The sequence below is a fragment of the Lissotriton vulgaris genome, chromosome 1_1 (assembly GCF_964263255.1).
Source record: "Lissotriton vulgaris chromosome 1_1, aLisVul1.2, whole genome shotgun sequence".
NCBI lineage: Eukaryota > Metazoa > Chordata > Amphibia > Caudata > Salamandridae > Lissotriton > Lissotriton vulgaris.
The window spans coordinates 766,133,061-766,146,234 of NC_141685.1; the positions used below are offsets into that span (position 1 = coordinate 766,133,061).

The following is a 13,174-nucleotide window of genomic DNA, read 5'->3' on the forward strand; positions in this document are numbered from 1 at the left end:
AATTATAATTTTGCCCAAAATGACCTTTTTGTTTAATACAATTCCATTGCCTTGTAATTCTAAGGATCTCGCTACCCTCCAAGGTAAAATTGGTTCCTTCATATGGGCTACAAAAACCCCTAGAATAGCATGGAAAAAATTAAGGAGAGGGTTGAAGCTAGGGGGTTTGAACCTACCCGATCTACTTTCCTATTTTCATGCCTTCCATTTTAAGAATTTTAGAATATTAGCCAATAAATTAGATTCACCCTCACAGGGCCTCTTATTTCAGGCAATGTTACACGATGTGCCGCAGGGACAGGATTTTTTTCTTTATAAATTTGGTGACCCCAAATTTTACAAAAAGATCCGGCTCATGACCTTGTTAGCTCGCTCTTGAGAACTGGGGGTATATCAGGAGAGTTTTGAGAATACCATACTATACTCCACAGGCTCTGATATGGGATTCCCCTGGCACTCTGGACTGTCTCCAGGCTCAACTGTGTTAGCCGCTTAAATTAGCTGGTATTGCTGTGTGGGGTGATCTCTGTAAAGACTCACAACTTATGAGCAGGGAGTCCCTTTCCAACCTGACTAATGGGACTTTAACAAGATTTAAGTTTAACCAGCTCTCTGCATGGTGGGCAACACAATCGTAGGGCAATGAGGAAGCCAGTATGATCACCGATTATGTCTCTTTAGCAAGTCCATGGAAACATGAGGTCTCTTTCTGGTATAGGGCCTTCATTGGAGCAGGAGACTGCTTGGACTCAGAATTGGGGAACCTCTGGGGCAATGTTTTCTCAGGTAACAGGGAGGGGTTAGGGAAAATCTGGTGTGACTCCTTTATTATGTTACAGACAGTGATCAAACCAGCGACGCTCAGGAGGAACCATTTGTACACCACCTATAAAGCGTACTGGACTCTGGGTAAACTATCTAAGGTGACCACAAGGACATATCACTGTCCCAGATGTAAGTACCCAGCCGCAGACGATCAACACATATTTGCGGAGTGCCCGAAGCTTGGTTCATACTGGACTGAGGTATGTGGCTTCCTGGAGGATGTGTTATTGAGGCGGATTGAAGTAAGTCCAAGACTAATCTTTTTTGGTCTAATGTCGGACTATTGTATGAGTACTCCTGCCTCGAAATTTGTATTTTATGTTATAGTTATTGCCAGAAGGAAAATTTGTAGAGCATGGAAATCGGAGGCTCCACCCTTATTTGTGGATTGTCTTCCAAATATCATCATGATCAGCCAGTCAGATATGGCCTGCCACAAATCAAGCACCAATAAGATCTGGGCAGCTCTAGAGACCTGGAGGGAGAACTAGGAATGGTCCTATGATTATGCCAGAAGATTGTTGTCCGGTCCTATCTAGTAACAAGTGGACTGTCGAGTGCGGTGAACGGGAGTGGGACCAGGAGACAGCCTTACCTCTGGGTGAACTCTGTTTGCCCAGCACAGGCTACTATGGAAGTTATCCAATATGCTTCTGTGGAAGGTGCAGAGGGATCCCATCTAGAGTTTATTTGTTCCTGTGGCATGTATGAGGACAAGAAAAATAAAGAAAGAAAAAAAAGAAAGATATTCTTTACCTTGATGTCTAATGACACTTTGGTTTTTGTTCCAGAAGGACTAACCCCTGATTTATCTTTGAATAATGAAAGATTGTTGTGAGTTAAATCCCTTGAAGGCTCCTACTACCATTTAGATTACTGCCCAAGCCTCCAAGGGTACACTGGGTTTCCCAAACTATTGACTGAACCCACCTAAGAAGCCATGTAAACATGCCTCAGGACTACCACCACAGTAGCCTGCATGTGCGGATTAACTGCCATATCAACTTGGTATTTAAAACCCCTTGCCAAGCCTTAAACTCCCCTTTTATTACGCATAATTCACCCATATGGTAGGCCCTAGTTAGCCCATAGGGCAGGGTGCTGTTTAGGTGAAAGGCAGGACATATACTTTTTAGTTTACAAGGACTGCTGTGCTGATGAAGGACTGCCACTCTGCTGAACTGCTGTTCTGGAAGAACTGATATTCTGCTGTGCTGTCCTGCCTGCTGACCTCTATGCCTGGGTGATGAGTACTGGACCTACGCAGTTGAACCCAGACTGACTCTAAGGGCTTGTCTGCTTGCCTCCTGTCACGCAGTCTCAGGAACATCAAAAGACTGCCTGCAACTCTTCAACCAGCACCCGGACTCTGCCATCTGTGTGTCCTACTCCTAGCCTGCTAAGTGGTGCCAATCCACTCCTGGCTCGTGATTGTGGGGTTTTCTGTGCTGCAGCATCAAAATCCACACAATCTCAACTTTGCACTGGTCGGAACTGACGCATTTTCATCAATGCTGACACAGCACCGCTCCGAAGGCATCTCATCGCTGGCAGCATGGCTTGACCACGCATTGCCTTCAGTCTGGAGTTCGACGTCGATGCATAACCCAACTGCATAGCTCAGAACCTACACATCACCTACATTCCTCTGGATCGATGCAGATGCATCTCCTCCAACCGTTCCTCACATCCTCCTCCTTGACGCCGACACTTCCTCCTTGAAGGTACTGTTTAATCGAGGAGTGCGTGGGTCCTGTATCTGACCCACCCTCCATCGAAATTGGCTTGACTTTTCAGATTTGGTCCAGTTCAGCGTGAGCAGATAGCCCAGGTTAGAGCTTTATCACTCTGAGCACTATAATTCAAGATATTCTTTGACAATTCATAACTCCGGTTCTACATGTTGGATTTTTCATGTTTTGGCCTTGATTTGTTCATTAAATTAGTTTATATTTTTCTAACCTGGTCTGGATTATTTTATGTGGCATTTTTTCTTTTTTCCTGTTATAAGAGTTGCACAAATACTTTACATATTAACTCTTAAGTCAAGCCTGCCTGCTCTGCGTCAAGCTACCTGAGGGCTAGCACATGTTAATTTAGGGAGAGTATCTGACTTACCATGACTACAATGGTGGCCCCTCCTTTGACAGGATGAATTCCTCTGCCAACTACAGACCCCGTTTCTAACACTGGGTATTAGGGATTTTTATTTTAACTCTCTAGTGAATGCTGCTCTGTCTAAAGAAAGGATAACAACATTTTTCTTTGAGTCCCCGCCTAAAAACCATGCAATTAAAACATCAAAGATGCACAGAGGGGTAGTGCACTCAAACCTGATTACATCCTTGGGTCTGGAGCCATATCATGTTTTTGTCGCAGCCCTCAATACATGTTTTATTTAACGAAATTCGGGCTTCGCCCTATTCACTTTTATGCACTTTTCCTGTCCAGGGGTCTTGGTTTGAATCTCTTCCCAAATGTCCCTGTGATAATTTTACATCACATAGCACGGTGCACTCTATGTTATTTTATTCACTGTATGCAATCCTGAAAGAAGATTTGTAGTGCCTATTTTAAAGTCTGTTAGGCAATATTCAGTGGTCCTAATATTTTTACAACTTCGCTCTGCAGAAATATCTGTTGCTGATTATTAGGCGCAAATGTGCGAACTGACCTCTATTGTATGCTTTGTTCTGTTTATCAGCAAGACGTTTCAGGTTTTTATTTTATGCTGATGTACTGTTCTATGATGAGAATGCATGTTTTTGAAATTTTTTTGCATTAAAGTTAGTGTAATGTTTTATAATGTATGATACTAGCAGCCCGCCCCAGCGTTGCCTGGGGGCAATGAGGCTTCAGGGCCAACCGCACGCCCAGGCCCCCGCCCGCCCCGACATTGTCCGTGCATGCCCATGCACGGACACTGACCAGGCCCCCCTCCGCCCCGACTCCCTCCTGCCCCCCTCCCGCCCCGACTCACTCCCGCCCTGACATTTCACCCCCCCTGGGACGCCTTCCCCTGCATCACACAGTCTCGCACTGAGAGTTTAGGAAAAGCTCGAAAACTTTCCCTTTCCTTACCTGTGCCGCCGCTCCTCACTGCACAGCCACGCTCGAAAAATTTCCCTTTCCTTACCTGTGCCGCCGCTCCTCACTGCACAGCCGCTCGTCACTGCACCGCCGCTCCTCCTTCGTCGTCATCATGCACGTCGCGTCACGGTCATCACGCACGTCCGTCGCGGCCAGCCCTAGGTCCCGGCCGGCGCTGCTTTCAGGGGACTATTTTGTTTTCAAACTGAATTTTTTTAATTTCGTTTTTTTTTTAAATTTATATAGCCTATGTCCATATACACACCCTGACATTTTCATAGATGTATCGGGTGTGTAGATTGGCGCTGTGGTTCCCGAGTTTACCTGGCCAAAAGGTGCAAGTTCTCTCTTTATAATAGCAGTATAGATGAGGAGTGAAAGAGGTTTGGTTTAATAAGGATGAATTTTATATCTAGAAAGATACGTTGTTGAGAGAAGAAGGGCTTTTCTCCAAAGGGAATGAGCGAGATGATAATAGGTTTAGGCAATCGGGGGCACTTATGAAGGCATAATGGAGCATTTGAGTGTGGTGAACGTGCGGACAATGATTATGTTTTTTAATACTATTTTTGCAAGATAATCGATTCATGAAGTAATTCTGACTGACAATATAGGCAGTGGCGTCACTAGGGTTGGTGTCACCCAGTGCCGTAACTCATGGTGTCACCCCTTACAGGTTGTTGAAATGAAACAAACAAAAAAAAAAGAAGAAATTTAAAAAAACAACAACATCGAAAACATTCCTCCAATTCCAAAGTCAAGTGGTGCATCTATTTTCAGCACCAATTACCAGTCATAGTGAAATATTGTGCATCTACAAAGTAAACACACCTAGTAGAACCCATTTGTAAGAGATCAGATTGCTACTGCCACACTTGAGACTGTGCCACCAGGGGGTTTGCATCCAGTCTGCACCCTTTCCACTGTTTATCTAGGGGTACCCTGCGCGAGTCCAGCGTTGTCCCCTGTATTTTGCGAGCATTTGGGCCTGTATTTGTTCAATATAAACTCACTTGACTGCAGTTTGTTTCACTCTGCGTCTGGGCCTTATACTTAGTTCACTGGTTTCCACTGTATTGAATTATTCTCTGGTTCAAGCCTTTCCTGAAGCCACTTTTAATAACCACTAACTCTATTTTGATACAACCTTTGCCAGGCAGTTTTGTGTGTCTCAACCCACTGCCCACTAAGCAAACTAAAATGATCACCTTATTGTAAATGTTTCCATTTACTCTGTAGAGCCATGAGGTCTGCATAGTTAATGTGTGCCATCTGACATACATTGATAGTGAACTGAATGTCACAGAACCCCAGTAAGGACCACAATCTTTCTTACAGGTTTGAAGCGGCCATGGGGCCATGTGTTTATTTCTCCTTACAGTATCTCTTCCTTCTCTCTTTATGATACATATTCCTTGCTTTACTTAATTGCTCTCTCGCCTGCCCACCGACCTCTCAATTCTCATTTCAGCCCATCCTTCCATGTCCACTCTCCTTCCTTTCACCCTCCTTTCACATTCTGTGTTCTCATTTCCCTCCCTAACCCCTCAGTTTTACTCTCGCCATCTACACACCTTTTTCTCAAATGTCACCATTTATTCTTCTCCCTTACCCCCTCACACCTCCTCCTCTTTTTCGACTCCCACTCTTTTCTCCGGCCATCCACTTCACGATCACACGTTTGCCTCTAATGCTTTTCCTTCTGGCTGGTACACACCTGTACCATCGCCACCACAGGCCTCTTTGCCCCTCGCCTCTTCCCAGCCCACAGACCATATACAACCCCCCTACGCCAGCTCTCTCTCCCCTCTCCTTGTGTGCCCTTAAGCTGTGCTGCCGTCTTAAGGAGCACTAGTTTGGGGAGCACTGCAGGGACACCAGGGCACTGCTCGGAGCCGTGAAGCGGGTCTTGTGCTACTAAGACCCGGGACGAGCATAAAGATGACAGTAGGACCAAGCTCGATATACAGCCCGGTTGGTGGAGTATGTGACAGTGGCATTTTTTTAATCATCCACCACACTGCGACGTGCAGCGTTTTTCCTTACCTGCCCTGGCCTGTACCAGCGTGGATTTTCTGCTTTTAACTTTTCTCGGTCGGTGCTTCAGTTCATGCAAAACGTTTCGAAGTTGACCGTCATCAACGCCCGGACGCCGACGTCATATAGCAGCCTAAAAAACAATAATCTTGGCCGGCAGCCAGGTAACGGGTTCCTCGCCTCCTGATATGTAGCGATAGGATTATTTAGAGCAGAGGCCCACAGTGTCACCCCATGTGACGGTGTCACCCGGTATGGTCCGCACCCCCGCACCCCTCTAGTGACGCCTCTGAATATAGGTGCAGTTGATATCCGATGTAATGAGAGAGTTCCTCGTTGATACGGTGGTCGTACAATAGACAGCAGCTTCGTATTTCAAAGATGTCACATATTATATGGTTTTGATGTGTGATATAACCAAGGCAAGCAAAGCCACTATGTTATGAGATTACAGACTTAAGACAGGGAACCCTGTTCCCCTCCCATGGACCCATCATTTTCTGGTCCCACTACTCTGGCACATTCCAAAGTCCCCCTCTGCGCTTCCTCGAGCTACAGTAAGAGGGAGGGACTGGGCGAAACTATCCACAGACCAGTGGGCCGACTCCCTCTCCACTACCCCTCGACAGACTGGGGTTGACGTAGACACACTTTACACCCATTATGCCAACTGGCTACAGACCACCCTAGACATAAATTGCGCCTCAGAAACCCCTCAAAGTGAAAACCAAGTCCAAACAATCACCTTGGTTTACCCCCAAGCTAAAAGAGCTGAAACAAAACTGCTTGAAGCTTGAGAGAACTTGGAGACGCACCCTCAAGGCACAGGACAGAAGTAGCCATCGAGAGGCAATAAAGCTGAAATCACACTAACAAAGGCTTCATTTTATGAGGAAAAAATTAGAACGTCTGCCAATACCCAGAGGGAACTATTCCGGATAGCAAAATCCCTGATTAGTACCCCCCCAACTCTGCAGGATCTCCGTGAAGCCCAGACTTGCTGTGATAGACAGGCAGAGTACTTCCATCAAAAAATTCAAGCCATTTCTTCATTATGTGACCCGGTCAGTCAATACCCAGTCGGAACAGATACCATTCCCCCAACCACGATCTGCCAGCTAGCTGAATTCCCACTGCTTGAAGAAGACTCTCTAAATACTCTTATGTTGAAAGTCACATCAGGTTCCCCTTTAGATCCCGCTCCCCCACGCCATCTTTTGAAAGTTGCGGACACCATTAGACCTAGATTCTAAATATTGTAAACATGTCAATCACCACAGGGAGAGTTCCAGAAACTTGGAAATGTGCTCAAGTCAGGGCTTTGTTAAAAAAAACAACCTCGACCCAGACAAAATGACCAACTACCGCCCCATCTCTCTCCTTCCCTGGGTAAGTGAGCTGCTTGAGAAACATATCAACACCAGCCTTATGCTCTATCTGGAAGCCAACCATCTGCTCCATGATTCTCAAGCTGGCTTTCGCCCAAAATTGGGGACAGAGGCGGCATTATTGACTGTCACAGAACTAGCCAGTAAGCACATGGATCAAGGCGGCACCACAGCAATCATGCTGCTGGACCTAAGTGCCGCCTTTGATACCGTAAACAGTAACATCCTTATCTCCCGACTAAAACAGCTTGGAGTGACGGGAAGTGCCATCTCATGGTTACAATCTTTTTTAGAAAACCGAACTTTCCAGGTGGTGGAGGGTGACATTCAGTCCAAAACTTGACCACTCAACCAAGGTGTGCCTCAGGGCTCCTCCCTGAGCCCCACACTTTTAAACATTTACATGCAACCGTTAGTGGAGGTCGTTCACCCTTTTGGCTTTGAAATCGTAACCTACGCTGATGACACCCAGCTTGTGGTGGCCCTGAATCAGCCAGGAAGCACCCCCTCCAACCTGAACAGCTGCCTAGTAGCAGTTACAAAATGGATGGCCTTTTCCCATTTAAAACTTAACGGGGAAAAAACAGAACTGATGTTCCTGGGGAACACAGCCGGCCCCAGACCGACTCTACAATGGCCACCCTGTATGGGCCCCTCTCCAGAGCCAAAAAAGCAAATCAAAAGCTTGGGCATGTGGCTGGACGATACCCTAAGCTTTAACCAGCAAGCCACAATACTCTCCGCCACCTGCTTTGGGCTGATGCGAATGTTGCGGAAAGTCCTACCACTCCTCCCTTTTCAGGCCCGCAGGATAATGGTCCAGGCCATCATCCTGTCCTGTCTTGATTATGGGAATGCTTTATATCTGGTCGCACCGACCAGCACACTTAAAAAGCTGCAAGTCACTCAGAACGCAGCAGCACGTCTATTGCTCGGCCTGACCCGTAGGCATTCGGGCACTGCTGCCCTGAGGAATTTACACCGGCTGCCCATCCAAGCCAGAGTAAAATTCAAGGCTATGTGCATAATGCATAAGGCCATGTGGAAAAATGCCCCCGCAATGATCTGCTCCCTAGCCACCCCTTACCATCCCCAAAGATCACTGCATTCCAGCACGGCCTTTCTGGCAACAACACATAAGATCAAACGGGCCAGATGGGGCGGACGCTCCTTCTCCCTGAATGCTGCCACGACCTGGAACTCTTTACCATCCACGCTTCGCAGCGAACCCAATCATCTAAAATTCCGCAAAACTCTTAAAACGTTCTTCTTCTCTAAGTAAATTAGTAGACTCCCAGAGATACGCATTCACAGCGCTGCGAGGCCTTCGGGTAGTAATGCGCTTTATAAAACCCACTTTCATTTCATTTCATTTCATGAGATGATGATAGCAGAGGAAAGAGTTTCGTAATCAGTTTGAGTAAGAAGCTTGTCTTGGCCACATTGTTAGTTTAAGCAGTGATGTAGAGGTCTGCATCTACATCACGCTTGCTAGCTTTGAGGAGAGAAACAGTATCTTAGAAAAGTGGCAAGAGTTATGTAGAGTCATTTTTTAACTTCTTAACTATAGTCTGATCTCAAATACCTGAAAATAGACCTAGAAAATATAAAACTCACCATAGCAACTCTCCAGAGGGAGACTAGGTTCCACATATGTTCCGCTGCAGACCATAACAGCGTCAAAGATGGCTGTCTCCTGCTTACCGTCTGTCTCTGTTACCACCTCCCACTGGCCTGTGATAGAGTAGTCAATCCGTTGCTTCACCATGCACACCTTGGTCTTTAAAATAAGCAAACAAAAATCATGTTAAATATTTTCTTTACTTTACAGTTGTAACTCCAAATAGCACATTAATTGAAAACTCTAAAATGGATTTCTACTTCCTTCAGAAATGCAAGTAATTAATTTCGGGCTACAGTAAGGTTTAATGCATACCAATCCTTGTTAATGGATTTGTGCCTAATACTGTATCAGATTACGCAATGAATATACTTTACTTTTGTAGGACTTCTCTTGGCCTCCTGTGTGCTGGTGAATTATTATTGCTGGCAAATCCAGTCATTTTGAAGGAATATATTATATATACATACATACATATATACATATATACATAGGGCCTTATTACGATGTCAGTCAGAAAGCATTCTGGCCGGCTCGGTCTCGGCATGCTTTCTGACTGAATCGGTTTCTGGGAGTCCGACTGAATGATTACAATGTTTCCGAACACCGTTCGGTCTGACTCCCATTGACTTCAATGGGAGCCTGTGTTCTGCCAAACAACAGAGGCTCCCAATGAAGAAAGGGGTGGTTGTGGAAAACCTTGCACCCTGTTGCATGATGCATGGTTGGAAAGAGGGGACCTATGGGTACCCCCACCGGGCATCCAACTGGAGTCCTCCGGGTGAAGAGGGGCTGCTATGGCCCCCAAAAGTCAGATTCCGACAGCCGACCCGTGACGGACAAACCGATTTCAGAATGGCTGTCCGAATCTGTAATACATCGGTCGGAAACATGGTCCATAGAGCTGTACGAGTCGGCTCTGACAGACTCCGTTTCTCAGAATGCCGGTCAGAACCGAGTTGGAAGGACCGAGCGGTTACCGAACATTGTGATTGGTCGTTTCTAAATGTTTCAGAGTCGGTCGAAAATGTGGGCTCCGAATTGGATTCGGACAAACCGACTGCCGTTCAGAGCCTTTCCGAACGACATCGTAATGAGGCCCATATTGCTTTTTATTCTGCCAATAACTTTGGCACCGTTTGACAAATCTTCACAAAATTTTCAACATTAGTTTACTATTCACTCCAGGTGTAGTCTTGCAAGTTTTGGGGTGATTTGTCAAGGGGGGTCGGGAAAAAGGGAGGGCCCAAATAGCTTTTTCCCAATGCAATTTCCATGTGCACGTGCAGGTTAAAAGTTCATTATTGTTTTAAGTTCGAACAGTGCATTCCAAATGCAAGTAGCAGGTGTGGTTGAGTTGAGCACATTTTATCCTATAATATGTACTCCATGTTCAAACTGCTTTTTCTTAACCAATCACAAAGATGCTTTTCCACAAAATGAATGCGCACCCTTCTTTTTAAAAACAATGCTTTTCATCTCCCAATCAGGTATCGTTTTTTATATGTGAAAAAAACGAGTTCCCCATCTTTAAACATTTCTCCTATTCCACGAAGGAACTACATGAGCTACAAACATCTTCTATAACTTTCAGCCATACCTTTAAAATGCTAGTGTGGATCGTGGAACATAGCTATGTTTTCTGGTGCAAGACGTATGCAGAACAGAGATGTATTGACTTAGACCTAGGTTTACAAAATGTGAACATTAAATGGTTTGCACAGAGTGGATTGAAGTGGCACCAATTGTTGCCTTTGGTTAAAACCTGTTTGCATCTCCAGCTCCCTGACCTCATGAATGTGCACTGTGATGAAAATGGGCTAGGCACATTGACTGCGGTAGGTTTGGAAATGCTTATGAAGGACACCTTTGGACAATTGATGTTACTTTTGCCTCAAACTGTCTTTGTATATTCCAACATATGCTAAAGACAGAAGTGGAAATGGTCAAAACAATTTTGTCCTCAGATTGAAAAATCTAGGAAGAAAGTCAACAAAGCTGTGTCTGCATACCTCAGAGACCACACAATGGGGTCCATTTACAACAACAATATATGTTTTGATATGGCTGATATCTACAGAAGTGATGGAGTGCACTTCACAGATCGGGGAAATCGAGTTTTCCTGAATAACTTGAACCTGTGCATCCACACTTAAATGCAGCTCCAACTAATGAACACCAGGGCTCTTTTTAGAGCCACCCTATAACTTACAACATAGGCCTGCTATTTTAGGTAACGGCAACTCCCGAACCCTCGCTAAAATTTATTCTCCACACAGCTGTGGCGCAGCGGGCAGACCATCTCACTTTGCAGCACAGAGCTCTGGCTTTGATCACCGGCTCTACTCACCCATAGGGGTCAGTAGTTTGCGCTTTAAAAATACCGTATTGATTTACCTTTGCATTCCCTATACAACACCACCTAAGCACCAAATACAAGCTGGACAGGTGTGGCACAGCGCCCAGAGCACATGACTTCACAGCATAGCACACAAATTTTAAGCTAACGGTTTCATCCCGAGTCCAGCAACAGCTCATTTTAGCAGCATGACACTTTAGGCAATACCTCACTTAATTTCCGTACCCAGCACTTCCAGACTGGTAGGGGTCAATAGTTCAGCAACTCTACCCTGACTCCTTTAGCAGCTCAGCATATGCCCCCAGCGCCATCACACCAGTAGGAGTGAGTAGTTTGCACTTCAGAAATACCAAATTGATTTGATACGCATGAATTTACCTTCGCACTCCCTGTATAACACCCCTCAAGCACCATACACAAGTTACAATGTTCTAATCAAAAGTTCCTCCGAGTAGCTATAACTACATGCTCACACTACTTGGACAGATGTGGCACAGCGGCCAGAGAACATGACTTCACAGCATATGACACACAGTTTTGACCTACGCTATCATCCCCGAGTCCGGCAGCAGCTCAGCTTAGTAGCATGAGACTCTAGACAGTAGCTCACATATTTTCCGTACTCCAGGACTTTCAGGCCAGTAGGATCAGTAGTTCATCCTAGTAGGTATAAACTCATACTGACACTACTTCAACAGGTGTAGTACAGCGGCCACGGCACATGACTTCACAGCATAAAACACACAATTTGGGCTCACGCTTTAATCCCTAAGTCCCACACCAGCTCACCTTACCAGCATCAGACTCTACGCAATACCTCACTAAAAAGTCGATTATGTTGGCGGACGGACCTGTGTCCGTCTGCCACCCCCGAGGTGGAGGGACCATCCGCAGGGGCAGTGGCGTTCCCCCCATAGCAATTAGGATGTGACCGCCACCCTGGCGGTCACATCCCGTATCTTTACCATTGCGGCGGGTGCTGCTTGAAGCAGCACCCGCAGCAAAGTTATAAATGCATGCTTTGCATTTGCATGCCCAAAGTGGCAGGCACCGCGCGGTGCCTGCCGCTTTGTGCATGCAAATTCAGGGGGGTACCATAGGTACCCCTCATGTGCACCCCCAACCCCCTTCAACCTGGGGGCCGCAACAGGCCCCCAAAGCAAAGCCTGTATGCTTTTTTGTGGTGGCATTGCCACCACGGAAAGGCATCTGCTTTTGGCAATCCTAATATGGCTGGCGGTGACTGATAGACACCGCCACCATATTAGACCTTTTCCGCCGCAGCGGAAAAGCGGCGTGCGGCAGACGGACTTCCCCTCCGCCACGGTCCCCCCTGCCATTGTAACATGTCGGGGGCAAAATAGGTGGCGGACGGGCTAGGATGGTGGACGGATCCGTCCGCCATCCTAATTGACCACAATATTTCCGTAGCCCAGCACTTTCACACTGGTCGAGGTGAATACTTTGCTTCTTACACCCTCTATAGCACACCCTAAACACCCCACAAAGGTTACAGTGCTCCTCCCCTCCACTTTCCTAAATTGTTTGCCCTTTTTCCCCTTACACGCATCAACGGAATCACAAAATGGCGGCCAACACTTCAGAGTTGCAAACGCTTGCAGTGCTCGCAGCCAATAAGCAGCAAGCTTGTGCTCGTAATGCCTCAGCCAATCAGATGGCAGAATTCCCATATATCGATATCTGTAAATTTCGATATTTCTCAAAAACTACTGAATGGATATACACCAAATAAACAAAAGCGTGCTTTCTACACCAAGACCCTTCTCCCTGCCAAATTTGGATAATTCCGTTCACCCGTTCGACCTGTAGCCATTTGTAAAGTTTCCTATGGAA

General features: G+C 46.1%; 1 protein-coding gene across 2 annotated transcripts in view; it reads right to left on the reverse strand.

The window, feature by feature from the left end:
• Positions 1 to 13,174, reverse strand: part of LOC147747793 (flavin-containing monooxygenase 1-like) — a 534,466-nt gene that overhangs the window by 226,217 nt on the left and 295,075 nt on the right. For both annotated transcript variants that reach the window (XM_086955881.1, XM_086955892.1), the window contains one exon: positions 8,958 to 9,120. In XM_086955881.1, coding sequence (XP_086812007.1) covers positions 8,958 to 9,120 — 163 coding nt within the window. The remainder of the gene's footprint in view (positions 1 to 8,957; positions 9,121 to 13,174) is intronic.